This window comes from Anastrepha ludens, chromosome X, assembly GCF_028408465.1.
Source record: "Anastrepha ludens isolate Willacy chromosome X, idAnaLude1.1, whole genome shotgun sequence".
Classification (NCBI taxonomy): domain Eukaryota; kingdom Metazoa; phylum Arthropoda; class Insecta; order Diptera; family Tephritidae; genus Anastrepha; species Anastrepha ludens.
In genome coordinates, this window is record NC_071503.1 from 52,954,040 (window position 1) to 52,981,789 (window position 27,750).

At 37.9% G+C, this 27,750-nt stretch overlaps 2 protein-coding genes across 2 annotated transcripts; both read left to right on the forward strand.

The window, feature by feature from the left end:
* The first annotated feature begins 5,146 nt into the window (after positions 1–5,146).
* LOC128869465 (uncharacterized) lies at positions 5,147–10,563 on the forward strand. Its single transcript, XM_054112011.1, has 2 exons — positions 5,147–7,193; positions 10,438–10,563. The coding sequence occupies exons 1-2, from the start codon at positions 5,658–5,660 to the stop codon at positions 10,480–10,482; spliced, it is 1,581 nt and encodes a 526-aa protein (XP_053967986.1). The 5' UTR covers positions 5,147–5,657; the 3' UTR covers positions 10,483–10,563.
* An 8,748-nt stretch (positions 10,564–19,311) lies between these two features.
* LOC128869229 (uncharacterized) lies at positions 19,312–24,217 on the forward strand. The gene is made up of 2 exons (XM_054111761.1): positions 19,312–20,847; positions 24,092–24,217. The coding sequence occupies exon 1, from the start codon at positions 19,312–19,314 to the stop codon at positions 20,215–20,217; it is 906 nt and encodes a 301-aa protein (XP_053967736.1). The 3' UTR covers positions 20,218–20,847; positions 24,092–24,217.
* Positions 24,218–27,750: the final 3,533 nt, after the last annotated feature.

Here is a 27,750-nt window from a genome sequence, read left to right on the forward strand (position 1 = left end):
TTTTTACCTTTACAAAAACTTGACATAATAAATGTTAGAACTAAGCCTTCACTTCAATAAATTCTGTAACTGAAGCCGGTTGTCTTTATCGTTTTGTGCGCGCTTGGTCATAAGTATTCGTGGGACTTTGTAAGAAATTCTATGACGCTGCGCCTTTTTGACCTCAGCTCCGTGTTCCACCAAGGTGGTTTTGATCTGCGTTTTAAGTATAGGGGAGTGCATTCTGCGTGATATGTTTTATTAAGTGGCACTATTACCGTTCTAACACTCTCTTTCAGTTCAACACAGGAGCTGAGCCTGAAAGGTCTCAATGACTTTTGCAATAGCACTTTCCTTAACAGATCCCAGTTAGTGTTCCTAGAATTTCTGAAGAAATTGCTCTTTAGCTTGGACGGAATGTTATTTTGAATTTTAGGTATTTGTGGTCGGAGAAAGATGGCGTTTTTGACATGCTCCAATCTTCCATAATCGTAAAGTTATTTGTAAAGAGAGTTAAGTCTAGAACATTTTTGGAGGTGGGTCCAATAAATGTTGGTTCTTCACCCGGTTTGCTATTTCTAGGCGAGTGTGTAAAATAAAGCTAAGTACGTATTCACCTCTATGGCTTATGTCGGTGCTCCTCCAGAGAGTGTGATGAGAGATAGCATGGGAGCCAATAACTAGAGCTATCTTCCTTTCTCGGCTTCCTTAACCAGCCTACGAAACTCATCCGGTGGTGCTTCCATCAGTGTGACATATAGCAGGACCCAAAAAATAGTTTTCATTCCTGCAGCCCTAAATAGTCACCACTGTCAGGCTGTCTGTGGAGACATTGGTATTAAAGTACGAACATACACTTTTTGACGTGACAACGTCTTATGGAGCCGGCTGCATGCACCAAAAAATGCGGCGTTACCTTGCTCATGCGGCGTTACCTTGCTTTGAGGCGTTCCATTTAAGGCTTGAACTGCAAGGGAGAGCGCGGAACGAACGACAAAGAGGCACAATCGGCCTCCGCGTTCGGCAACGTTCGACATCTGGCTCCCTCCTACTTGAGTAAGCGATACGTCCGGACAGCTCCTATAATACAAGACTAATTCAAATATATATATATATATATATATAATTGGCGCGTACACCCTTCTTGGGCGTTTGGGCGAGCTTCTCCTCCTATTTGTGGTGTGCGTCTTGATGTTGTTCCACAAATGGAGGGACCTACAGTTTCAAGTCGACTCCGAACGGCAGATTTTTTATGAGGAGCTTTTTCATGGCAGAAATACACTCGGAGGCATGCCATTGCCTGCCGAGGGGCGACCGCTATTAGAAAAAGGTTTTTCTTAATTTTGGTGTTTCACCGAGATTCGAACCGATGTTCTCTCGGTGAATTCCGAATGGTAGTCACGCACCAACCCCTCCGGCTACGGCGGCCGCCGATAATACTTAACTACACATCAAAAATTGACCCTATAGAGATAACACCCCAAATATTTACAAAGAGGACTGACTGGGATGAGTATCGAAAACACATCTCCCAACAACTCATTCTAAGTACACCTTTGGAAACACAACTTGACATTGAGCGTAGCATCATACGTTTTAATGACATAGTTATTGACGCAGGATTCAGATTCACACCGCAGCAAAATATAGCGCACAAAACACTTTAAATGGTATTTCTATTAAGAAGCAAATCAAGGAAAAAAGAGAATGGAGAAAATGATGGCAAACAACCAGATCTCCTGCAGACAAACAGAGGTTAAACTTAGCTACACAAAATTTGAAGGCTTGTTTATGTGACATAAAAAATAAGGAAATTGACACAAATTATTCCTTGTGGAAATGTACAAAAAAACTTAAAAATCAAATAAAGCATCAACCCCCACTAAGAAAAGAAGACAACACATGGGCTTTTACAAATGATGAAAAAGCAGCGACATTGGGAAATTATTTTGAAAATGTCCTATCGAACTATGAACATAAACCAATTGACACGATTAGTAATGTTAATACTGATACCATCACAAAAATAAGAAAAACAAGGACACAAGAAGTGATATTATGCATCAAAACTCGAATTAAACATAAAAAAGCACCCAGTTATGATATGCTGACAGGCAAAGCACTTACGGAGCTACCAATTGAGGCTTATCTATCCCTTAGAAACGTATTTAATGTAATATTGTAAAATACCGAAAAATTAAATGGCCCAAATAAATTTCGACCCTCTTAAGTATTTAGGGACTCTTCCCGAACCTCCGGACGTTTTTAAGTTTGATAGACAAAATCCACCCGTACTCCAACAATATGACGAACTGTCACAATCCTTTTTTTCGGATCTAATAAAAAGCAAACTGAAAGGAAAAGCTAGAGAAGTTGTCGAAATCAATTGCCAAGCCATTTCGTGGAACGATATAAGGGATGTACTACAAAATAATTTCGGCGATAGGTTAAGCTGCGACGATTTATTTGATCTACTCAAGGCAACAGTCTTCAAAAGTACTAGCGTAGAATTTTATGAAGAAATAAAAAATAAATTAAGACGGTTAACAAATAACAAAACGCTTTCGGTTCTCGGGCAAGAACAAGGAGGACTAAACTTAGCAGTCCAAAATAATTGTAGAGCCGCGTTAAATGTATTTAAATCTAAAATACCTGAACCGATGAAGACAATATTAGCTTGTAGAAACCCAAACAGTTTGGAAGAAGCGATGAACATCTTATTCGAGGATAGAAAATCTCCCTTATTTCAATAAAACGAGGTTAGAACAGAACCCTCATATACAAAGGTCCAATCCTACCAGTAGGCAAAATTACAACCAACCAGATAGAAGACAGCACTATCAAAACAGGAGAAATTTTCAACCACAAAATAGTGGACAATTTAGATCGAATTTCTACCCACAAAATAGTGAAAATGGCCGTCTACAAAATAACGGACAATTTAGACCAAATTTCTACCAACAGAATAATGGGCAATATAATGGAAATTCCCTACCAAATAACGGACATCTGAGACAAAATAATTATTATGGGCATAACGAACAAAGAAATAACTTTACTCAACCAAACCAGAACAGTAGGATCAATAACCAAAATCCTTTCCAAACGAATAACAGTTACAATAAACAACCGCCACCCGAACCGATGGATGTTAATAGTTATGAATTTAGTATCAAACCAGGTGAACGGACTATCCAAAATTTTCAGGAATCAGCCTCGGAGAAACACCATATTTAAAGATAAAAACAAAATTATGGCACATAAAGTGTATCATAGATACAGGTGCGAGCCATTTCATATTAATTCCAGGTATATGTAATCCGTCATGGATACATCAAATCCAACCCATATCCATAAAAACTCTACAACATAAAATATTTACTGATAAAAAAGCCAGAATACCAACTTTTAAAGAGTTTGGAAACTCCTTGGAATACTTAGATCTTTACATCATCCAATTTCACGATTTCTATAATGGGCCTATTGGCTTAAACGCTTCTATCGACTATCGAACAAACACCATATGTATTGGTGAATCAACATTCCAAATGTATTTCCAAAATAAAAATAATAACAAGTATAACCAAGTATAACAAGTAACACCTAAACTGAACTGGAATTGTCAACGAAGGAATATTAGAGGTCGAAAATGATGAAGTAGAAATAAATCTTACTTCCACTCAAAATAATATATTTTAGTGTCGAAGGAGGACACTACGAATTTTACCCAGCATAAATACACTAGAATGTGATAATGTTACAATAAAAAGTACTACTTCTTCAATTAATATGTTTAAAAACCAAGTAGTTATAATGAAAACAACTTCTGGATCATTAAGAATAAAAAATAAATCTGTTTTTAAGAATAAAAGAAAATTAATTTCTATGAGCTTAACGCTATTCTTATTCAAGATGAATTTTATACAAAGTTTAAAAATGTTTATGAAGAACTATTTTCAAATAACACAAATTTTAAGGTACTTAGATGTACACTCATGACAGAAGACATAGAAGATGGAAATCGGTTTACCGAAATTATTAAGAATGAACACCTTAATAAAAACCATAGAGGAATTCAAGCGATTTATGAGGAATTAATTACGCGAATTTACAATCCGAAATTGAATCAAAGAATAACTCAGTTCATAAATAATTGTGAAATTTGCAACTTAGAAAAATATGACAGGAAACCTCCAAAGATCCCTTATAAAATTACGGAAACCCCACATAAACCTCTCGAAATATTACACATAGACGTATCTTATACCTTAGATAAGAAACTCTTTATGACAGCAATCGACAAATTTTCAAAATTCGCTTTTGCATTTCAAATAAACGGTAGAAGTTGGACGGAATTCAAAACAAAACTATTGCTGATAATCAATACCTATGGGAAAATAAATAAAATTATCGCGGACAACGAATTAGGATTTAAGGCTATACCAATGCAGGAATTTTTGAAAAAAGAGAACATAGATATTCACTATACCTCAAATAGTAATCATACGTCCAACGCTGACATAGAAAGACTTCATAACACAATCAAGGAACACATACGTTTGCTAAGACATGATAGACAAAACAAAGACGAAAGTATGGAAGATAAAATGATTAGAATAATAGGTTTTTATAACAATACCATACATAGCACGACCGGCATCAAGCCGATTGATTTTGTAAATGGCAAAGTTCATCAGAGTAGATATATAGAAATTCGTGATCTTATAAACGCAAAAAAAGAAAAATATACTCAGAAGTTAAATGAAAACCGGAAAGATTTTGAACTGGAAAGCGGACCAATTTATATTAAAGAGGTAAGAGGTGGAAAAAACCACAGAAAATATAGGAAAGTTAATGTAGAAAAAATAGACGACGACCACATACAGACGACAGAAACTGGGCATAAATACTATAAAACTCACGTTAGACCTACGAAGAAATACCAAGACAAATATAATCCAAAAATCAAGGCAACAATTAAATAAATATATTTTTGTTTTAGATGAGCAATAAGTCCATAAAGCTTAACCATTCTGATGTTCTCATAGATTTAGAAAACAATATTTATAGTACATATGTTAAGGATAATGTTGGGAACCGCTGTAATGAATAGAACCTAGCACTTTGACTTTGCAATTTCTTTCGTTTTTTTGTCATTTACAGTCATTTACACTCAATGCATACTTATATTACATACATACACACATACCAATTAAGCGCTCTTATTTTAATCATTTTGCCTATTACTTATATTCGTTTCTAATTTACTGTAACATCTTGTACATACATTTTTGCTATATAAGGTCCTACTCAACTTATGTATATTACCATTAGAAAAAATACACTAGCGAAATAAAGTGAATTCGAAGTCAAGACAAATCAGTCTTCCGACTCTTAACATTGGTGACCCCGACGTGATCATACATTTGATACGTCGTACAAACAAAACAAAAACAAAAAACAAAAAACTAATAAGCAAACGTTGTTGCTCATCTTAAGTACCGTGTGCTTAAGTACATTCACCTGCATAACCGTTGCATACACGGTCAGCTACCTTGGCCTACCGGACTTGCATTTACTTTTGCAGCTGTAAACTCACGCCATCCTACCGCTAACTTAGTACTGTATACCGCATACAGTTGGGAATTTTTGTAATCGCTATCAAAGGCACTGTGAAAATGTCAAGGAATGAAGACTCTCTATCCGCACGACCAGGATGGTTCCTGAAAAGGAAAAGTGAAGCTATTTTTAGGCAAATGGAATCCATGCATCGTCTCGCAACAACCGAAGCCCTACGCTCACTGGATCATGTAGATCTCACGTTGAAATTGGAACTAGTAGACAACATACGGAGTAATTTTGAGCTCACACAAAACCGCCTGGAAGAAGAAGATCCTGACGAATTAGACACTGATGCTCGACAGCAGTTCTTGAACATATTTATTTCAGTCAAAGGCGCCATCACTCGCGAGCTGCAGTCCAACCGCTTAGATAGCCATTTACATTCAACCACACGCAATTTTTCGCCTCAGGACTCGCAATCTGTGGTTGTTCTTAAGCAACCAAAATCTTGTTTACCGGAACTGAAGTTGCCAACGTTTAGAGGCAACTACTCAGATTGGCCACAATTTTTCTCCATGTTTCGCACCATAATTGACCGAGAAGCTGAATTAACTAAAGTGGAAAAACTCCAACATCTCCGCTCATGCCTTGCAGATGCCGCGTTGGACACCATAAAGTCCTTAGAAATTCGCGAATTTAACTATGATAAAGCTCTTGAATTACTAAATAACCGATTCGATAACAAGCGTTTAATTTTTCAGGCACATATCCGTGAGTTATTTGGACTAGAAAGTGTCGAAGGAAAGGTGGCAACAAATCTCCGGCGGTTAACGGATAAATTTTTGTCACATATTCGTGCATTACAGACTTTAGGCAGCATAGAACAATTGGCCGACAGCTTGCTGATACACATCGTTATGCAGAAACTTGACTCCACTACTCAAAACATGTGGGAGGAAAAAGTGTCATCCAATGAGCTACCCACTTGGGAAGGCATGGCGTTGTTCCTAGAAAAAAGGTGTCAAACTCTGGAGAATGTTGCGTTTGCTACGCTCGGTAAGACTCCAACCAAACAGGTGAGCAAATATGTGAATCGCAACAAGTCTTTTGTGGTCTCGAAGCCTGCGCAAAGGTCATGTGTGTTTTGCAAGCACCTTGATCACCTCATTTATACTTGCCCGTCATTTGCGAAACTCTCCCCAAGCGAGCGCTGGAAAGAGGCAAAAATTGCTGAACTTTGCCTGAACTGTCTTAAGCTTGGACATCGATTACAACAATGCAAATCCACTCACTGTTTTCGTTGTAAAGGTGCTCATCACACCCTTTTACATAAGGATATTCCAGAGCAACCCATCCAAAATGCCTCATCGGCAGAAAAGTTTCTTCAACCAGGATCAGCAGCATCTTTGGTTTCCATGGCGCCTCCATGCATATCAAACGAGCACTCAAGCATTAAACCAAACGAATCCGTACTACTAGCTACCGCAACGGTGTTTGTAAAAAACAGTGTTGGATGTTTTATCCCCTGTCGTGCTATTTTAGACTCAGCTTCGCAACTAAATTTCGTTACGAGCAGGTTATCCAACCAACTACAGTTGAAGAAATCGAAGTTCCCAGTAGCAGTTTCGGGAATTGGAGACTCAGATACAACAGTTGAGTACACAATCAATATTATTTTTAAATCTATTCACAGCGATTACACAAACACTATTACGGCGTCAATAATTCCCACCATTACTGAGCAGCAACCAACCACCACTTTCAGCATATCGCAATGGGTCATACCTAAGAACATAAAATTGGTCGATCCATTATTTAATACTTCTCGTAGGATTGACCTCTTAATTGGAGCCGGCATATTTTTTGACTTGTTGTGTGTCGGCCAAATACGTCTTAAGGAACCAACACACATTTTGCAAAAGACACGTCTCGGCTGGATCGTCTCTGGCGGTAAACAACGCTCCAACATCAGCTCTTCGTGCGCGGTGTCATCCAAACTCGTCGAAAGCAACGAACCACATGGATCACTTGATCAAATGGTCCGCAGTTTTTGGGAAACAGAAAATTGTATCGAAGGAACCACGAAGGTAACAAAAGAATAACTAGATTGTGAAATACATTTCCAAACAAACCATTGCCGTTTGGGTACTGGCGAGTACTCAGTCCGCCTTCCTGTCAAACTGAGTCCAAATATGCTTGGTGACTCATATCAATATGCCTTACGCCGATTAATCTCTCTAGAACGACGTTTGCAGCGAAACGACAACGTAAGGTTACAGTATTCAGCGTTCATGCGAGAATATCTCGATTTAAAGCACATTACTCTTGTGGATGCTCTCCCCAATGTACCAACATATTATCTTCCTCATCACTGCGTTTTTAAAGAAGATAGCACAACAACGAAATTACGGGTAGTATTCGATGGTTCAGCTTCTACAACAAGTAACTACTCTCTGAATGAAATTCTTATGACAGGTCCAACAATTCAACCAAAACTTGCAGAAACTTTAATACGTTTTAGGTCAAGGCCCATCGCATTAACAGGTGACATATGCAAAATGTACCGCTGCGTACGCATCACCTCACCAGATGACTATATTCAGTGCATACTTTGGAGGGAAAACCCGATGGAAGATGTTAAGACCTACAAATTAAAGACTGTCACTTATGGAACACGACCAGCATCATTCTTAGCTATTAGAGCTATGCACCAGCTGGCTAACGATGAAGCCGCATCGTACCCCCTTGGTGCTCAGATAGTACTGCGGGATTTTTATGTTGATGACATGATCACTGGATCCGATACTGCCGAGGAGGCAATTGAAATAATGGGGCAAACTTCGCAACTACTTGCAAAGGGTAACTTCAAAATACGAAAGTGGTGCTCCAATGATCAAGCTGTAATAGCGCAGATTCCTCTAGCTGATAGGGAAAAACTTCTAAGGTTTGACGACGGCAGCAACATAACAAAGGCACTAGGGTTGCAATGGAACACAGATCATGATTTATTTTTCTTTGCATTTACCCCATTTCAGAAACCAACAAAAATAACGAAACGCTCTGCACTTTCCATCATTGCCCGTTTGTATGATCCGCTCGGCTTAGTCGGCCCATTTGTGTTAAAGGCAAAAATATTTCTTCAGCGTCTATGGATGGAAAAACTAGACTGGGACGAAAGTTTACCGATGTCTCATAAAACAAGTTGGGAGAACCTATGCAGCCAATTCAACGATGTCAAACATTTGACATTTCCCCGCTTCATCGCTAAAAGGAATGCATCGTTGGAACTTCATGCCTTTTGTGACGCCAGTTTGTCTGCATATGGTACGTGTGTTTACATACGTGCTAGCAATGGTAAGAGCGTATGTATAAATCTGCTTTGCTCAAAGTCGCGAGTTGCTCCGATTAAATCTCTCACTGTGCCGAAGCTCGAGCTGTGTGCTGCCTATTTGCTTGCTCAGTTAGTGCACTCCATCGCTCAACTTAATATCGTCAGCTGAATGTTTTATTGTTGGTCAGACTCCAGTATTGTGCTCTCATGGTTAAAGGAGGACTCATCCCGGTTCAACGTATTCGTAGCTAATCGCATTAACAGTATTCAAAATCTCACAGATGGTATGGAGTGGCGTTATGTCCCAACAGCTGTAAACCCTGCTGATATACTATCACGCGGAGCCACACCAACAGAATTACTAAATTCTTCGTTGTGGAAACATGGACCGCCGTTTTTGTCTAATCCGCACAATGAGTGGCCTAAATGCTGCGTTCGAACTCAAGAGCTTCCCGAAATGCGCAAAACCCTTTTGCTAACTACGCGCTCTGCTTCTGATATGTCAATAAACTGCAAATACGTAAATTATTTTGCATCTATGCAACGCATCTACGGTTACGTTTACAAGTTTGTGAAGAAGGATTTCTCAGGTTATTTAACACCTAGTCACATTCAGAATGGAACATACTTCTTAATTCGCATGATACAAATGGTACACTTTTCAGCTGAGTATACGTCACTTCAAAGAAAAGAAACAATTTTCTCTAAAAGTGCATTGTTTTCTTTATCACCTTTTCTGGACCCGGTTGGACTTCTGAGAGTTGGTGGCTGTCTCAAGAACACACACTTAGATTTTGATTCGCGACATCCTATTATAATGCCAAAACATCATCCTCTTACAACATCTATGATTAGTTATTTTCATTTCAAATATCTACATGTAGGTCCTCAGGCATTGCTTGCAACGATTCGTTTACAATATTGGCCAATAGGTGGCCGGAAAACGGTGGCACAGGTTATCAACAAATGCATCATTTGTTTTCGTGCGAAACCAAAATTAATGGAACAAATCATGGCAGATTTACCGGTGGAACGAGTAAAAGCGGCCAGATCATTTTTTACTACAGGAATATATTTTTGTGGCCCGTTCTATTATCAGTCGGAAATTCGGAACAGGCAACCAATGAAGTGCTACATCGCCTTGTTCATATGCTTTGCCACGAAGGCAGTTCATCTTGAACTCGTCAGGGATTTGTCGACACCCGCGTTTCTAGCTGCGTTGCAAAGATTCATCAGCACTCGAGGTAAACCTAAAACAATTTGGACGGATAACGCAACAAACTTTGTTGGAGCGAAAAACGAGCTGCTGGAACTAAGGCGATTATTTCTGAGTAGCGAACATCAACGTGAAGTGGCTAAACATTGTGTCGAAGATGGAATCGAATGGAAGTTTATACCGCCAAGATCTCCTCATTTTGGTGGACTTTGGGAAGCTGCTGTTAAGTTAGCGAAATTTCACTTCTACAGAGTCGTTTGTTCTTCGAGGTTGTCCTTCGAAGAGCTCCGCACACTTGTTTGCCAAATCTCAGCAGTAATTAATTCACGGCCTCTTATTCCTCTTACAGAGCATCCTGATGATCTTGCAGTTCTTACGCCGGGACATTTTTTGATTGGCGGCCCTTTCACAGCTACAGTAGAACCAGACATCACTGATCTGAATATTAACAGGCTCAGTCGTTGGCAGCGAATTTCTCACATGCAACAAATATTTTGGAAGAAGTGGAGTACAGAATATCTTACCCAATTACAACAACGATCCAAATGGCGAACCCATAGGGAAGGACTTAAAAAAGGTGCTCTAGCACTCATAAAAGACGAAAATCTGCCGCCGCTTCGTTGGCCTCTGGCACGAGTTATTGACATAATTCCTGGACCAGATAGTGTAGTACGCATAGCAAGCCTAAAAACAACTTCAGGAATCACCAAAAAAGCTATAACTAAATTGTGCTTGTTGCCATTAGACGATCATCTTGAAAGCTTAAACTTTCAACGGGCGGAGGATGTTGGGTACCGCTGTAATGAATAGAACCCAGCACTTTGACTTTGCAATTTCTTTCGTTTTTTTGTCATTTACAGTCATTTACACTCAATGCATACTTATATTACATACATACACACATACCAATTAAGCGCTCTTATTTTAATCATTTTGCCTATTACTTATATTCGTTTCTAATTTACTGTAACATCTTGTACATACATTTTTGCTATATAAGGTCCTACTCAACTTATGTATATTACCATTAGAAAAAATACACTAGCGAAATAAAGTGAATTCGAAGTCAAGACAAATCAGTCTTCCGACTCTTAACAGATAATTTAAAAAGAAATCTTGTAAAAATTAATGATAATTGTTTAAATAATATACTAAACTTTGAAGAAGCTAACTGTAAAACGCAAACATTAAATACACAAGAAATAATCGAAATAATTCCCGGAATATTGATACTTAAGCACTTTAACAATACAATATCCCATAATTGCAATAAAGCTAAATTGGAAACTACGAGAAATTGTTTAATCAAATTTGAAAATTGTGAAATAAACATATTGAATAAAACTTTTACCAATGTAAAAATAAAATTGTACGATAAAATTATCTTACCTAATCTTATAACAAAAATTAAAGACACTAGTAATACAACACTAGCAGACATATAAATTGAATCCTTATATCTAAAACAAATAGAATACGAAAAACACTACAACAAGCACTACATACAGATACACATTCAAGAATAATTAGTTATAGTATAGATATCTTAACTATCATAGCAATATGTATCTTAGTTACTTTTATATACCTCTTTTAGGACAGACAAACAACATATATCCCAAACCTGCAGCTAAAAAATTAAACCATTATAAACCACCCTATAAAAATAATATAATTTCGTCGGAGCCTCAAACAAACGGTGGGGGTGCTATAGTGCATATATATTTATAACTTTATTAATTGTAATATTTTCCCACAATACGCATATTTGTCCAAATGCATTTCCGCTAACGAAAATGCAACAGAAAGCAAAATAATAATATTAAATTTCTTAACTTTATTTAATTGTATTTTTTTCCCAAAATATGTATATTTGTCCAAATGCATTTCCGCTAACGAAAATGCAACAGAAAGCAAAATAATTGTATTAAATTTTATAACTTTATTAATTGTATTCTTTTCCCACAATATGTGTCAATATGTAAATTTATTTGTCCAAGTGCATTTCCGCTAACGAAAATGCAACGGTAAGCAAAGAAAGTGTAAAATAAAGAAAGACAGCTCATTATTGACTCAACTTTAAACCCGTGTGTTTTATTTTTTTTCGTTGTTCCCCGCTCCGGGAATAAAACTATACAACTCCGTTTGAGCGATGGTTTGGAAGGAAGCCTTCGGTGTTTCCTCTCCGTGTGTTTGGGTGCGACGCGATTATGTAAACAAAAATATGAGCAGCGGAAAATTTTACCCAAAGGGGTCGGCAAACTTGTTAGCTACGAGACATTAAGAAAGGGATATAGACTCAACGATTCGGCAAAACGTCAAATAATTATAGCAAGAGACGTCACTTTCTTCGAAAAATCGTTAGATAAACTTGATAAGAAACAATCAGAATCGTTCTGTGTTGCAATTCCATACCCAGATAATGCGACTGACGTGATTAATAACGATGACGTAGAGGGACAGTTTAAAGTGGCAAGCAGCGAATCGGATACTGGAAACAGAAGAGGGGAGCAATTCGAAACGGAAATAAGTGAATCAGATGCTGAATGCAGAAAAGATTCGGAAGTAATGGAAATTGAGGCTGAAACTGTAAGGCGTCAAACACGAAATCGTGCAAAGCAGCAAAAATTAAGTTTGTACACGGGAAATCCACAAACCGTGGAAGAGGCATTGCAATCTGAAGATGCAGAAAACTGGAAGAAAGTTATGGATGCGGATACAATTCTTTGATCAAAAAGAAAACGTGGTCACTCGTGAGTAATCCCGAAAACAAAAATATTATAGGATCAAGATGGATATTTACGATTAAAAAGAAACCAGGTGGATAAATTTAAAGCAAGATTGTTGCACAGAGGTGCTCTCAAAAGTATAACGTTGATTAGTCAGAAACGTTTGCCTCCGCGGTGCGTTATTCGACCATTCCCTTATTACTCGCACTGTCAGCAAAACTTCAGCTCTTAGCTAACCATGTGGACATCGTATGGGCGTATCTGAATCGGAATTTGATCCAAGAACTATATATGTGGCAACCACCTGGATATGTTGACGTCAATAATCGCGATAAAGTTTGTAAACTCGAAAAAGCTCTGTATTGTCTAAAACAAGCAGGCCGAGAGTGGAACAGAAGTTCTCGAAATAATGGGTTTTAGCAGATATCGCTCTGATGTGGCTACTCCGACGAAAATTTTGTGTGACAATCAAAGCGCGTTATCAATGGTCAAAAATGAGCAGATCCAGTCTAGAAGCAAGCATATTGACATCAAGTACCACTACATTCGAGACAAATTCATCGAATTGGAGCCGAATATGTGAGCTCAGAAGAAAATGCGGCTGACATTTTTACGAAGATTTTGTGTAAAGAGAAGCGGATAAAGCGCATTGAATTGAATTTGTTGAAGTTTTGAAATGTGAAGTTTTTTTATTGAAATAAATGTGAATGCATTTGGATTGAACTGAAATATGTTGCATAATGTCGATTTGGCAACTCTGTAATCAAAACGCATATTTAGTTCTCTCTCTTTTGCCATTCTCTCCTTTTTACCTTTACAAAAACTTGACATAATAAATGTTAGAACTAAGCCTTCACTTCAATAAATTCTGTAACTGAAGCCGGTTGTCTTTATCGTTTTGTGCGCGCTTGGTCATAAGTATTCGTGGGACTTTGTAAGAAATTCTATGACGCTGCGCCTTTTTGACCTCAGCTCCGTGTTCCACCAAGGTGGTTTTGATCTGCGTTTTAAGTATAGGGGAGTGCATTCTGCGTGATATGTTTTATTAAGTGGCACTATTACCGTTCTAACACTCTTTTTCAGTTCAACACAGGAGCTGAGCCTGAAAGGTCTCAATGACTTTTGCAATAGCACTTTCCTTAACAGATCCCAGTTAGTGTTCCTAGAATTTCTGAAGAAATTGCTCTTTAGCTTGGACGGAATGTTATTTTGAATTTTAGGTATTTGTGGTCGGAGAAAGATGGCGTTTTTGACATGCTCCAATCTTCCATAATCGTAAAGTTATTTGTAAAGAGAGTTAAGTCTAGAACATTTTTGGAGGTGGGTCCAATAAATGTTGGTTCTTCACCCGGTTTGCTATTTCTAGGCGAGTGTGTAAAATAAAGCTAAGTACGTATTCACCTCTATGGCTTATGTCGGTGCTCCTCCAGAGAGTGTGATGAGAGATAGCATGGGAGCCAATAACTAGAGCTATCTTCCTTTCTCGGCTTCCTTAACCAGCCTACGAAACTCATCCGGTGGTGCTTCCATCAGTGTGACATATAGCAGGACCCAAAAAATAGTTTTCATTCCTGCAGCCCTAAATAGTCACCACTGTCAGGCTGTCTGTGGAGACATTGGTATTAAAGTACGAACATACACTTTTTGACGTGACAACGTCTTATGGAGCCGGCTGCATGCACCAAAAAATGCGGCGTTACCTTGCTCATGCGGCGTTACCTTGCTTTGAGGCGTTCCATTTAAGGCTTGAACTGCAAGGGAGAGCGCGGAACGAACGACAAAGAGGCACAATCGGCCTCCGCGTTCGGCAACGTTCGACATCTGGCTCCCTCCTACTTGAGTAAGCGATACGTCCGGACAGCTCCTATAATACAAGACTAATTCAAATATATATATATATATATATATAATTGGCGCGTACACCCTTCTTGGGCGTTTGGGCGAGCTTCTCCTCCTATTTGTGGTGTGCGTCTTGATGTTGTTCCACAAATGGAGGGACCTACAGTTTCAAGTCGACTCCGAACGGCAGATTTTTTATGAGGAGCTTTTTCATGGCAGAAATACACTCGGAGGCATGCCATTGCCTGCCGAGGGGCGACCGCTATTAGAAAAAGGTTTTTCTTAATTTTGGTGTTTCACCGAGATTCGAACCGATGTTCTCTCGGTGAATTCCGAATGGTAGTCACGCACCAACCCCTCCGGCTACGGCGGCCGCCGATAATACTTAACTACACATCAAAAATTGACCCTATAGAGATAACACCCCAAATATTTACAAAGAGGACTGACTGGGATGAGTATCGAAAACACATCTCCCAACAACTCATTCTAAGTACACCTTTGGAAACACAACTTGACATTGAGCGTAGCATCATACGTTTTAATGACATAGTTATTGACGCAGGATTCAGATTCACACCGCAGCAAAATATAGCGCACAAAACACTTTAAATGGTATTTCTATTAAGAAGCAAATCAAGGAAAAAAGAGAATGGAGAAAATGATGGCAAACAACCAGATCTCCTGCAGACAAACAGAGGTTAAACTTAGCTACAAAAAATTTGAAGACTTGTTTATGTGACATAAAAAATAAGGAAATTGACACAAATTATTCCTTGTGGAAATGTACAAAAAAACTTAAAAATCAAATAAAGCATCAACCCCCACTAAGAAAAGAAGACAACACATGGGCTTTTACAAATGATGAAAAAGCAGCGACATTGGGAAATTATTTTGAAAATGTCCTATCGAACTATGAACATAAACCAATTGACACGATTAGTAATGTTAATACTGATACCATCACAAAAATAAGAAAAACAAGGACACAAGAAGTGATATTATGCATCAAAACTCGAATTAAACATAAAAAAGCACCCAGTTATGATATGCTGACAGGCAAAGCACTTACGGAGCTACCAATTGAGGCTTATCTATCCCTTAGAAACGTATTTAATGTAATATTGTAAAATACCGAAAAATTAAATGGCCCAAATAAATTTCGACCCTCTTAAGTATTTAGGGACTCTTCCCGAACCTCCGGACGTTTTTAAGTTTGATAGACAAAATCCACCCGTACTCCAACAATATGACGAACTGTCACAATCCTTTTTTTCGGATCTAATAAAAAGCAAACTGAAAGGAAAAGCTAGAGAAGTTGTCGAAATCAATTGCCAAGCCATTTCGTGGAACGATATAAGGGATGTACTACAAAATAATTTCGGCGATAGGTTAAGCTGCGACGATTTATTTGATCTACTCAAGGCAACAGTCTTCAAAAGTACTAGCGTAGAATTTTATGAAGAAATAAAAAATAAATTAAGACGGTTAACAAATAACAAAACGCTTTCGGTTCTCGGGCAAGAACAAGGAGGACTAAACTTAGCAGTCCAAAATAATTGTAGAGCCGCGTTAAATGTATTTAAATCTAAAATACCTGAACCGATGAAGACAATATTAGCTTGTAGAAACCCAAACAGTTTGGAAGAAGCGATGAACATCTTATTCGAGGATAGAAAATCTCCCTTATTTCAATAAAACGAGGTTAGAACAGAACCCTCATATACAAAGGTCCAATCCTACCAGTAGGCAAAATTACAACCAACCAGATAGAAGACAGCACTATCAAAACAGGAGAAATTTTCAACCACAAAATAGTGGACAATTTAGATCGAATTTCTACCCACAAAATAGTGAAAATGGCCGTCTACAAAATAACGGACAATTTAGACCAAATTTCTACCAACAGAATAATGGGCAATATAATGGAAATTCCCAACCAAATAACGGACATCTGAGACAAAATAATTATTATGGGCATAACGAACAAAGAAATAACTTTACTCAACCAAACCAGAACAGTAGGATCAATAACCAAAATCCTTTCCAAACGAATAACAGTTACAATAAACAACCGCCACCCGAACCGATGGATGTTAATAGTTATGAATTTAGTATCAAACCAGGTGAACGGACTATCCAAAATTTTCAGGAATCAGCCTCGGAGAAACACCATATTTAAAGATAAAAACAAAATTATGGCACATAAAGTGTATCATAGATACAGGTGCGAGCCATTTCATATTAATTCCAGGTATATGTAATCCGTCATGGATACATCAAATCCAACCCATATCCATAAAAACTCTACAACATAAAATATTTACTGATAAAAAAGCCAGAATACCAACTTTTAAAGAGTTTGGAAACTCCTTGGAATACTTAGATCTTTACATCATCCAATTTCACGATTTCTATAATGGGCCTATTGGCTTAAACGCTTCTATCGACTATCGAACAAACACCATATGTATTGGTGAATCAACATTCCAAATGTATTTCCAAAATAAAAATAATAACAAGTATAACCAAGTATAACAAGTAACACCTAAAACTGAACTCATATATTTTAGAGAAGAAAATGACAATATTGGAATTGTCAACGAAGGAATATTAGAGGTCGAAAATGATGAAGTAGAAATAAATCTTACTTCCACTCAAAATAATATATTTTAGTGTCGAAGGAGGACACTACGAATTTTACCCAGCATAAATACACTAGAATGTGATAATGTTACAATAAAAAGTACTACTTCTTCAATTAATATGTTTAAAAACCAAGTAGTTATAATGAAAACAACTTCTGGATCATTAAGAATAAAAAATAAATCTGTTTTTAAGAATAAAAGAAAATGAATTTCTATGAGCTTAACGCTATTCTTATTCAAGATGAATTTTATACAAAGTTTAAAAATGTTTATGAAGAACTATTTTCAAATAACACAAATTTTAAGGTACTTAGATGTACACTCATGACAGAAGACATAGAAGATGGAAATCGGTTTACCGAAATTATTAAGAATGAACACCTTAATAAAAACCATAGAGGAATTCAAGCGATTTATGAGGAATTAATTACGCGAATTTACAATCCGAAATTGAATCAAAGAATAACTCAGTTCATAAATAATTGTGAAATTTGCAACTTAGAAAAATATGACAGGAAACCTCCAAAGATCCCTTATAAAATTACGGAAACCCCACATAAACCTCTCGAAATATTACACATAGACGTATCTTATACCTTAGATAAGAAACTCTTTATGACAGCAATCGACAAATTTTCAAAATTCGCTTTTGCATTTCAAATAAACGGTAGAAGTTGGACGGAATTCAAAACAAAACTATTGCTGATAATCAATACCTATGGGAAAATAAATAAAATTATCGCGGACAACGAATTAGGATTTAAGGCTATACCAATGCAGGAATTTTTGAAAAAAGAGAACATAGATATTCACTATACCTCAAATAGTAATCATACGTCCAACGCTGACATAGAAAGACTTCATAACACAATCAAGGAACACATACGTTTGCTAAGACATGATAGACAAAACAAAGACGAAAGTATGGAAGATAAAATGATTAGAATAATAGGTTTTTATAACAATACCATACATAGCACGACCGGCATCAAGCCGATTGATTTTGTAAATGGCAAAGTTCATCAGAGTAGATATATAGAAATTCGTGATCTTATAAACGCAAAAAAAGAAAAATATACTCAGAAGTTAAATGAAAACCGGAAAGATTTTGAACTGGAAAGCGGACCAATTTATATTAAAGAGATAAGAGGTGGAAAAAACCACAGAAAATATAGGAAAGTTAATGTAGAAAAAATAGACGACGACCACATACAGACGACAGAAACTGGGCATAAATACTATAAAACTCACGTTAGACCTACGAAGAAATACCAAGACAAATATAATCCAAAAATCAAGGCAACAATTAAATAAATATATTTTTGTTTTAGATGAGCAATAAGTCCATAAAGCTTAACCATTCTGATGTTCTCATAGATTTAGAAAACAATATTTATAGTACATATGTTAAGGATAATGTTGGGAACCGCTGTAATGAATAGAACCTAGCACTTTGACTTTGCAATTTCTTTCGTTTTTTTGTCATTTACAGTCATTTACACTCAATGCATACTTATATTACATACATACACACATACCAATTAAGCGCTCTTATTTTAATCATTTTGCCTATTACTTATATTCGTTTCTAATTTACTGTAACATCTTGTACATACATTTTTGCTATATAAGGTCCTACTCAACTTATGTATATTACCATTAGAAAAAATACACTAGCGAAATAAAGTGAATTCGAAGTCAAGACAAATCAGTCTTCCGACTCTTAACATTGGTGACCCCGACGTGATCATACATTTGATACGTCGTACAAACAAAACAAAAACAAAAAACAAAAAACTAATAAGCAAACGTTGTTGCTCATCTTAAGTACCGTGTGCTTAAGTACATTCACCTGCATAACCGTTGCATACACGGTCAGCTACCTTGGCCTACCGGACTTGCATTTACTTTTGCAGCTGTAAACTCACGCCATCCTACCGCTAACTTAGTACTGTATACCGCATACAGTTGGGAATTTTTGTAATCGCTATCAAAGGCACTGTGAAAATGTCAAGGAATGAAGACTCTCTATCCGCACGACCAGGATGGTTCCTGAAAAGGAAAAGTGAAGCTATTTTTAGGCAAATGGAATCCATGCATCGTCTCGCAACAACCGAAGCCCTACGCTCACTGGATCATGTAGATCTCACGTTGAAATTGGAACTAGTAGACAACATACGGAGTAATTTTGAGCTCACACAAAACCGCCTGGAAGAAGAAGATCCTGACGAATTAGACACTGATGCTCGACAGCAGTTCTTGAACATATTTATTTCAGTCAAAGGCGCCATCACTCGCGAGCTGCAGTCCAACCGCTTAGATAGCCATTTACATTCAACCACACGCAATTTTTCGCCTCAGGACTCGCAATCTGTGGTTGTTCTTAAGCAACCAAAATCTTGTTTACCGGAACTGAAGTTGCCAACGTTTAGAGGCAACTACTCAGATTGGCCACAATTTTTCTCCATGTTTCGCACCATAATTGACCGAGAAGCTGAATTAACTAAAGTGGAAAAACTCCAACATCTCCGCTCATGCCTTGCAGATGCCGCGTTGGACACCATAAAGTCCTTAGAAATTCGCGAATCTAACTATGATAAAGCTCTTGAATTACTAAATAACCGATTTGATAACAAGCGTTTAATTTTTCAGGCACATATCCGTGAGTTATTTGGACTAGAAAGTGTCGAAGGAAAGGTGGCAACAAATCTCCGGCGGTTAACGGATAAATTTTTGTCACATATTCGTGCATTACAGACTTTAGGCAGCATAGAACAATTGGCCGACAGCTTGCTGATACACATCGTTATGCAGAAACTTGACTCCACTACTCAAAACATGTGGGAGGAAAAAGTGTCATCCAATGAGCTACCCACTTGGGAAGGCATGGCGTTGTTCCTAGAAAAAAGGTAACAAACTCTGGAGAATGTTGCGTTTGCTACGCTCGGTAAGACTCCGACCAAACAGGTGAGCAAATATGTGAATCGCAACAAGTCTTTTGTGGTCTCGAAGCCTGCGCAAAGGTCATGTGTGTTTTGCAAGCACCTTGATCACCTCATTTATACTTGCCCGTCATTTGCGAAACTCTCCCCAAGCGAGCGCTGGAAAGAGGCAAAAATTGCTGAACTTTGCCTGAACTGTCTTAAGCTTGGACATCGATTACAACAATGCAAATCCACTCACTGTTTTGGTTGTAAAGGTGCTCATCACACCCTTTTACATAAGGATATTCCAGAGCAACCCATCCAAAATGCCTCATCGGCAGAAAAGTTTCTTCAACCAGGATCAGCAGCATCTTTGGTTTCCATGGCGCCTCCATGCATATCAAACGAGCACTCAAGCATTAAACCAAACGAATCCGTACTACTAGCTACCGCAACGGTGTTTGTAAAAAACAGTGTTGGATGTTTTATCCCCTGTCGTGCTATTTTAGACTCAGCTTCGCAACTAAATTTCGTTACGAGCAGGTTATCCAACCAACTACAGTTGAAGAAATCGAAGTTCCCAGTAGCAGTTTCGGGAATTGGAGACTCAGATACAACAGTTGAGTACACAATCAATATTATTTTTAAATCTATTCACAGCGATTACACAAACACTATTACGGCGTCAATAATTCCCACCATTACTGAGCAGCAACCAACCACCACTTTCAGCATATCGCAATGGGTCATACCTAAGAACATAAAATTGGTCGATCCATTATTTAATACTTCTCGTAGGATTGACCTCTTAATTGGAGCCGGCATATTTTTTGACTTGTTGTGTGTCGGCCAAATACGTCTTAAGGAACCAACACACATTTTGCAAAAGACACGTCTCGGCTGGATCGTCTCTGGCGGTAAACAACGCTCCAACATCAGCTCTTCGTGCGCGGTGTCATCCAAACTCGTCGAAAGCAACGAACCACATGGATCACTTGATCAAATGGTCCGCAGTTTTTGGGAAACAGAAAATTGTATCGAAGGAACCACGAAGGTAACAAAAGAATAACTAGATTGTGAAATACATTTCCAAACAAACCATTGCCGTTTGGGTACTGGCGAGTACTCAGTCCGCCTTCCTGTCAAACTGAGTCCAAATATGCTTGGTGACTCATATCAATATGCCTTACGCCGATTAATCTCTCTAGAACGACGTTTGCAGCGAAACGACAACGTAAGGTTACAGTATTCAGCGTTCATGCGAGAATATCTCGATTTAAAGCACATTACTCTTGTGGATGCTCTCCCCAATGTACCAACATATTATCTTCCTCATCACTGCGTTTTTAAAGAAGATAGCACAACAACGAAATTACGGGTAGTATTCGATGGTTCAGCTTCTACAACAAGTAACTACTCTCTGAATGAAATTCTTATGACAGGTCCAACAATTCAACCAAAACTTGCAGAAACTTTAATACGTTTTAGGTCAAGGCCCATCGCATTAACAGGTGACATATGCAAAATGTACCGCTGCGTACGCATCACCTCACCAGATGACTATATTCAGTGCATACTTTGGAGGGAAAACCCGATGGAAGATGTTAAGACCTACAAATTAGAGACTGTCACTTATGGAACACGACCAGCATCATTCTTAGCTATTAGAGCTATGCACCAGCTGGCTAACGATGAAGCCGCATCGTACCCCCTTGGTGCTCAGATAGTACTGCGGGATTTTTATGTTGATGACATGATCACTGGATCCGATACTGCCGAGGAGGCAATTGAAATAATGGGGCAAACTTCGCAACTACTTGCAAAGGGTAACTTCAAAATACGAAAGTGGTGCTCCAATGATCAAGCTGTAATAGCGCAGATTCCTCTAGCTGATAGGGAAAAACTTCTAAGGTTTGACGACGGCAGCAACATAACAAAGGCACTAGGGTTGCAATGGAACACAGATCATGATTTATTTTTCTTTGCATTTACCCCATTTCAGAAACCAACAAAAATAACGAAACGCTCTGCACTTTCCATCATTGCCCGTTTGTATGATCCGCTCGGCTTAGTCGGCCCATTTGTGTTAAAGGCAAAAATATTTCTTCAGCGTCTATGGATGGAAAAACTAGACTGGGACGAAAGTTTACCGATGTCTCATAAAACAAGTTGGGAGAACCTATGCAGCCAATTCAACGATGTCAAACATTTGACATTTCCCCGCTTCATCGCTAAAAGGAATGCATCGTTGGAACTTCATGCCTTTTGTGACGCCAGTTTGTCTGCATATGGTACGTGTGTTTACATACGTGCTAGCAATGGTAAGAGCGTATGTATAAATCTGCTTTGCTCAAAGTCGCGAGTTGCTCCGATTAAATCTCTCACTGTGCCGAAGCTCGAGCTGTGTGCTGCCTATTTGCTTGCTCAGTTAGTGCACTCCATCGCTCAACTTAATATCGTCAGCTGAATGTTTTATTGTTGGTCAGACTCCAGTATTGTGCTCTCATGGTTAAAGGAGGACTCATCCCGGTTCAACGTATTCGTAGCTAATCGCATTAACAGTATTCAAAATCTCACAGATGGTATGGAGTGGCGTTATGTCCCAACAGCTGTAAACCCTGCTGATATACTATCACGCGGAGCCACACCAACAGAATTACTAAATTCTTCGTTGTGGAAACATGGACCGCCGTTTTTGTCTAATCCGCACAATGAGTGGCCTAAATGCTGCGTTCGAACTCAAGAGCTTCCCGAAATGCGCAAAACCCTTTTGCTAACTACGCGCTCTGCTTCTGATATGTCAATAAACTGCAAATACGTAAATTATTTTGCATCTATGCAACGCATCTACGGTTACGTTTACAAGTTTGTGAAGAAGGATATCTCAGGTTATTTAACACCTAGTCACATTCAGAATGGAACATACTTCTTAATTCGCATGATACAAATGGTACACTTTTCAGCTGAGTATACGTCACTTCAAAGAAAAGAAACAATTTTCTCTAAAAGTGCATTGTTTTCTTTATCACCTTTTCTGGACCCGGTTGGACTTCTGAGAGTTGGTGGCCGTCTCAAGAACACAAACTTAGATTTTGATTCGCGACATCCTATTATAATGCCAAAACATCATCCTCTTACAACATCTATGATTAGTTATTTTCATTTCAAATATCTACATGTAGGTCCTCAGGCATTGCTTGCAACGATTCGTTTACAATATTGGCCAATAGGTGGCCGGAAAACGGTGGCACAGGTTATCAACAAATGCATCATTTGTTTTCGTGCGAAACCAAAATTAATGGAACAAATCATGGCAGATTTACCGGTGGAACGAGTAAATGCGGCCAGATCATTTTTTACTACAGGAATATATTTTTGTGGCCCGTTCTATTATCAGTCGGAAATTCGGAACAGGCAACCAATGAAGTGCTACATCGCCTTGTTCATATGCTTTGCCACGAAGGCAGTTCATCTTGAACTCGTCAAGGATTTGTCGACACCCGCGTTTCTAGCTGCGTTGCAAAGATTCATCAGCACTCGAGGTAAACCTAAAACAATTTGGACGGATAACGCAACAAACTTTGTTGGAGCGAAAAACGAGCTGCTGGAACTAAGGCGATTATTTCTGAGTAGCGAACATCAACGTGAAGTGGCTAAACATTGTGTCGAAGATGGAATCGAATGGAAGTTTATACCGCCAAGATCTCCTCATTTTGGTGGACTTTGGGAAGCTGCTGTTAAGTTAGCGAAATTTCACTTCTACAGAGTCGTTTGTTCTTCGAGGTTGTCCTTCGAAGAGCTCCGCACACTTGTTTGCCAAATCTCAGCAGTAATTAATTCACGGCCTCTTATTCCTCTTACAGAGCATCCTGATGATCTTGCAGTTCTTACGCCGGGACATTTTTTGATTGGCGGCCCTTTCACAGCTACAGTAGAACCAGACATCACTGATCTGAATATTAACAGGCTCAGTCGTTGGCAGCGAATTTCTCACATGCAACAAATATTTTGGAAGAAGTGGAGTACAGAATATCTTACCCAATTACAACAACGATCCAAATGGCGAACCCATAGGGAAGGACTTAAAAAAGGTGCTCTAGCACTCATAAAAGACGAAAATCTGCCGCCGCTTCGTTGGCCTCTGGCACGAGTTATTGACATAATTCCTGGACCAGATAGTGTAGTACGCATAGCAAGCCTAAAAACAACTTCAGGAATCACCAAAAAAGCTATAACTAAATTGTGCTTGTTGCCATTAGACGATCATCTTGAAAGCTTAAACTTTCAACGGGCGGAGGATGTTGGGTACCGCTGTAATGAATAGAACCCATCACTTTGACTTTGCAATTTCTTTCGTTTTTTTGTCATTTACAGTCATTTACACTCAATGCATACTTATATTACATACATACACACATACCAATTAAGCGCTCTTATTTTAATCATTTTGCCTATTACTTATATTCGTTTCTAATTTACTGTAACATCTTGTACATACATTTTTGCTATATAAGGTCCTACTCAACTTATGTATATTACCATTAGAAAAAATACACTAGCGAAATAAAGTGAATTCGAAGTCAAGACAAATCAGTCTTCCGACTCTTAACAGATAATTTAAAAAGAAATCTTGTAAAAATTAATGATAATTGTTTAAATAATATACTAAACTTTGAAGAAGCTAACTGTAAAACGCAAACATTAAATACACAAGAAATAATCGAAATAATTCCCGGAATATTGATACTTAAGCACTTTAACAATACAATATCCCATAATTGCAATAAAGCTAAATTGGAAACTACGAGAAATTGTTTAATCAAATTTGAAAATTGTGAAATAAACATATTGAATAAAACTTTTACCAATGTAAAAATAAAATTGTACGATAAAATTATCTTACCTAATCTTATAACAAAAATTAAAGACACTAGTAATACAACACTAGCAGACATATAAATTGAATCCTTATATCTAAAACAAATAGAATACGAAAAACACTACAACAAGCACTACATACAGATACACATTCAAGAATAATTAGTTATAGTATAGATATCTTAACTATCATAGCAATATGTATCTTAGTTACTTTTATATACCTCTTTTAGAACAGACAAACAACATATATCCCAAACATGCAGCTAAAAAATTAAACCATTATAAACCACCCTATAAAAATAATATAATTTCGTCGGAGCCTCAAACAAACGGTGGGGGTGCTATAGTGCATATATATTTATAACTTTATTAATTGTAATATTTTCCCACAATACGCATATTTGTCCAAATGCATTTCCGCTAACGAAAATGCAACAGAAAGCAAAATAATAATATTAAATTTCTTAACTTTATTTAATTGTATTTTTTTCCCAAAATATGTATATTTGTCCAAATGCATTTCCGCTAACGAAAATGCAACAGAAAGCAAAATAATTGTATTAAATTTTATAACTTTATTAATTGTATTCTTTTCCCACAATATGTGTCAATATGTAAATTTATTTGTCCAAGTGCATTTCCGCTAACGAAAATGCAACGGTAAGCAAAGAAAGTGTAAAATAAAGAAAGACAGCTCATTATTGACTCAACTTTAAACCCGTGTGTTTTATTTTTTTTCGTTGTTCCCCGCTCCGGGAATAAAACTATACAACTCCGTTTGAGCGATGGTTTGGAAGGAAGCCTTCGGTGTTTCCTCTCCGTGTGTTTGGGTGCGACGCGATTATGTAAACAAAAATATGAGCAGCGGAAAATTTTACCCAAAGGGGTCGGCAAACTTGTTAGCTACGAGACATTAACAAAGGGATATAGACTCAACGATTCGGCAAAACGTCAAATAATTATAGCAAGAGACGTCACTTTCTTCGAAAAATCGTTAGATAAACTTGACAAGAAACAATCTGAATCGTTCTGTGTTGCAATTCCATACCCAGATAATACGACTGACGTGATTAATAGCGATGACGTAGAGGGACAGTTTAAAGTGGCAAGCAGCGAATCGGATACTGGAAACAGAAGAGGGGAGCAATTCGAAACGGAAATAAGTGAATCAGATGCTGAATGCAGAAAGGATTCGGAAGTAATGGAAATTGAGGCTGAAACTGTAAGGCGTCAAACACGAAATCGTGCAAAGCAGCAAAAGATAACGGGAAATCCATAAACCGTGGAAGAGGCATTGAAATCTGAAGACGCAGAAAACTGGAAGAAAGTTATGGATGCGGATACAATTCTTTGATCAAAAAGAAAACGTGGTCACTCGTGAGTAATCCCGAAAACAAAAATATTATAGGATCAAGATGGATATTTACGATTAAAAAGAAACCAGATGGATCAGTGGAAAAATTTAAAGCAAGATTGTTGCACAGAGGTGCTCTCAAAAGTATAACGTTGATTAGTCAGAAACGTTTGCCTCCGCGGTGCGTTATTCGACCATTCCCTTATTACTCGCACTGTCAGCAAAACTTCAGCTCTTAGCTAACCATGTGGACATCGTATGGGCGTATCTGAATCGGAATTTGATCCAAGAACTATATATGTGGCAACCACCTGGATATGATGACGTCAATAATCGCGATAAAGTTTGTAAACTCGAAAAAGCTCTGTATTGTCTAAAACAAGCAGGCCGAGAGTGGAACAGAAAGGCAACAGAAGTTCTCGAAATAATGGGTTTTAGCAGATATCGCTCTGATGTGGCTACTCCGACGAAAATTTTGTGTGACAATCAAAGCGTGTTATCAATGGTCAAAAATGAGCAGATCCCGTCCAGCCGAATATGTGAGCTCAGAAGAAAATGCGGCTGACATTTTTACGAAGATTTTGTGTAAAGAGAAGCGCATGAAGGCATTGAATTGAATTTGTTGAAGTTTTGAAATGTGAAGTTTTTTTATTGAAATAAATGTGAATGCATTTGGATTGAACTGAAATATGTTGCATAATGTCGATTTGGCAACTCTGTAATCAAAACGCATATTTAGTTCTCTCTCTTTTACCATTCTCTCCTTTTTACCTTTACAAAAACTTGACATAATAAATGTTAGCACTAAGCCTTCACTTGAATAAATTCTGTAACTGAAGCCGGTTGTCTTTATCGTTTTGTGCGCGCTTGGTCATAAGTATTCGTGGGACTTTGTAAGAAATTCTATGACGCTGCGCCTTTTTGACCTCAGCTCCATGTTCCACCAAGGTGGCTTTGATCTGCGTTTTAAGCATAGGGGAGTGCATTCTGCGTGATATGCTTTATTAAGTGACACTATTACCGTTCTAACACTCTCTTTCAGTTCAACACAGGAGCTGAACCTGAAAGGTCTCAATGACTTTTGCAATAGCACTTTCCTTAACAGATCCCAGTTAGTGTTCCTAGAATTTCTGAAGAAATTGCTCTTTAGCTTGGAATGTTAGCGGAATGTTATTTTGAATTTTAGGTATTTGTGGTCGGAGAAAGATGGCGTTTTTGACATGCTCCAATCTTCCATAATCGTAAAGTTATTTGCAAAGAGAGTTAAGTCTAGATCATTTTTGGAGG

Bases quoted from the DNA above. Each gene is read 5' to 3' on its own strand.
- LOC128869465 (XM_054112011.1), top strand. From the start codon at position 5,658: ATGTCAAGGAATGAAGACTCTCTATCCGCACGACCAGGATGGTTCCTG. The intron at 7,194-10,437 runs GTTGAGTACACA...TTCCTCTTACAG, and splicing joins TTGGAGACTCAGATACAACA to AGCATCCTGATGATCTTGCA.
- LOC128869229 (XM_054111761.1), top strand. From the start codon at position 19,312: ATGTCAAGGAATGAAGACTCTCTATCCGCACGACCAGGATGGTTCCTG.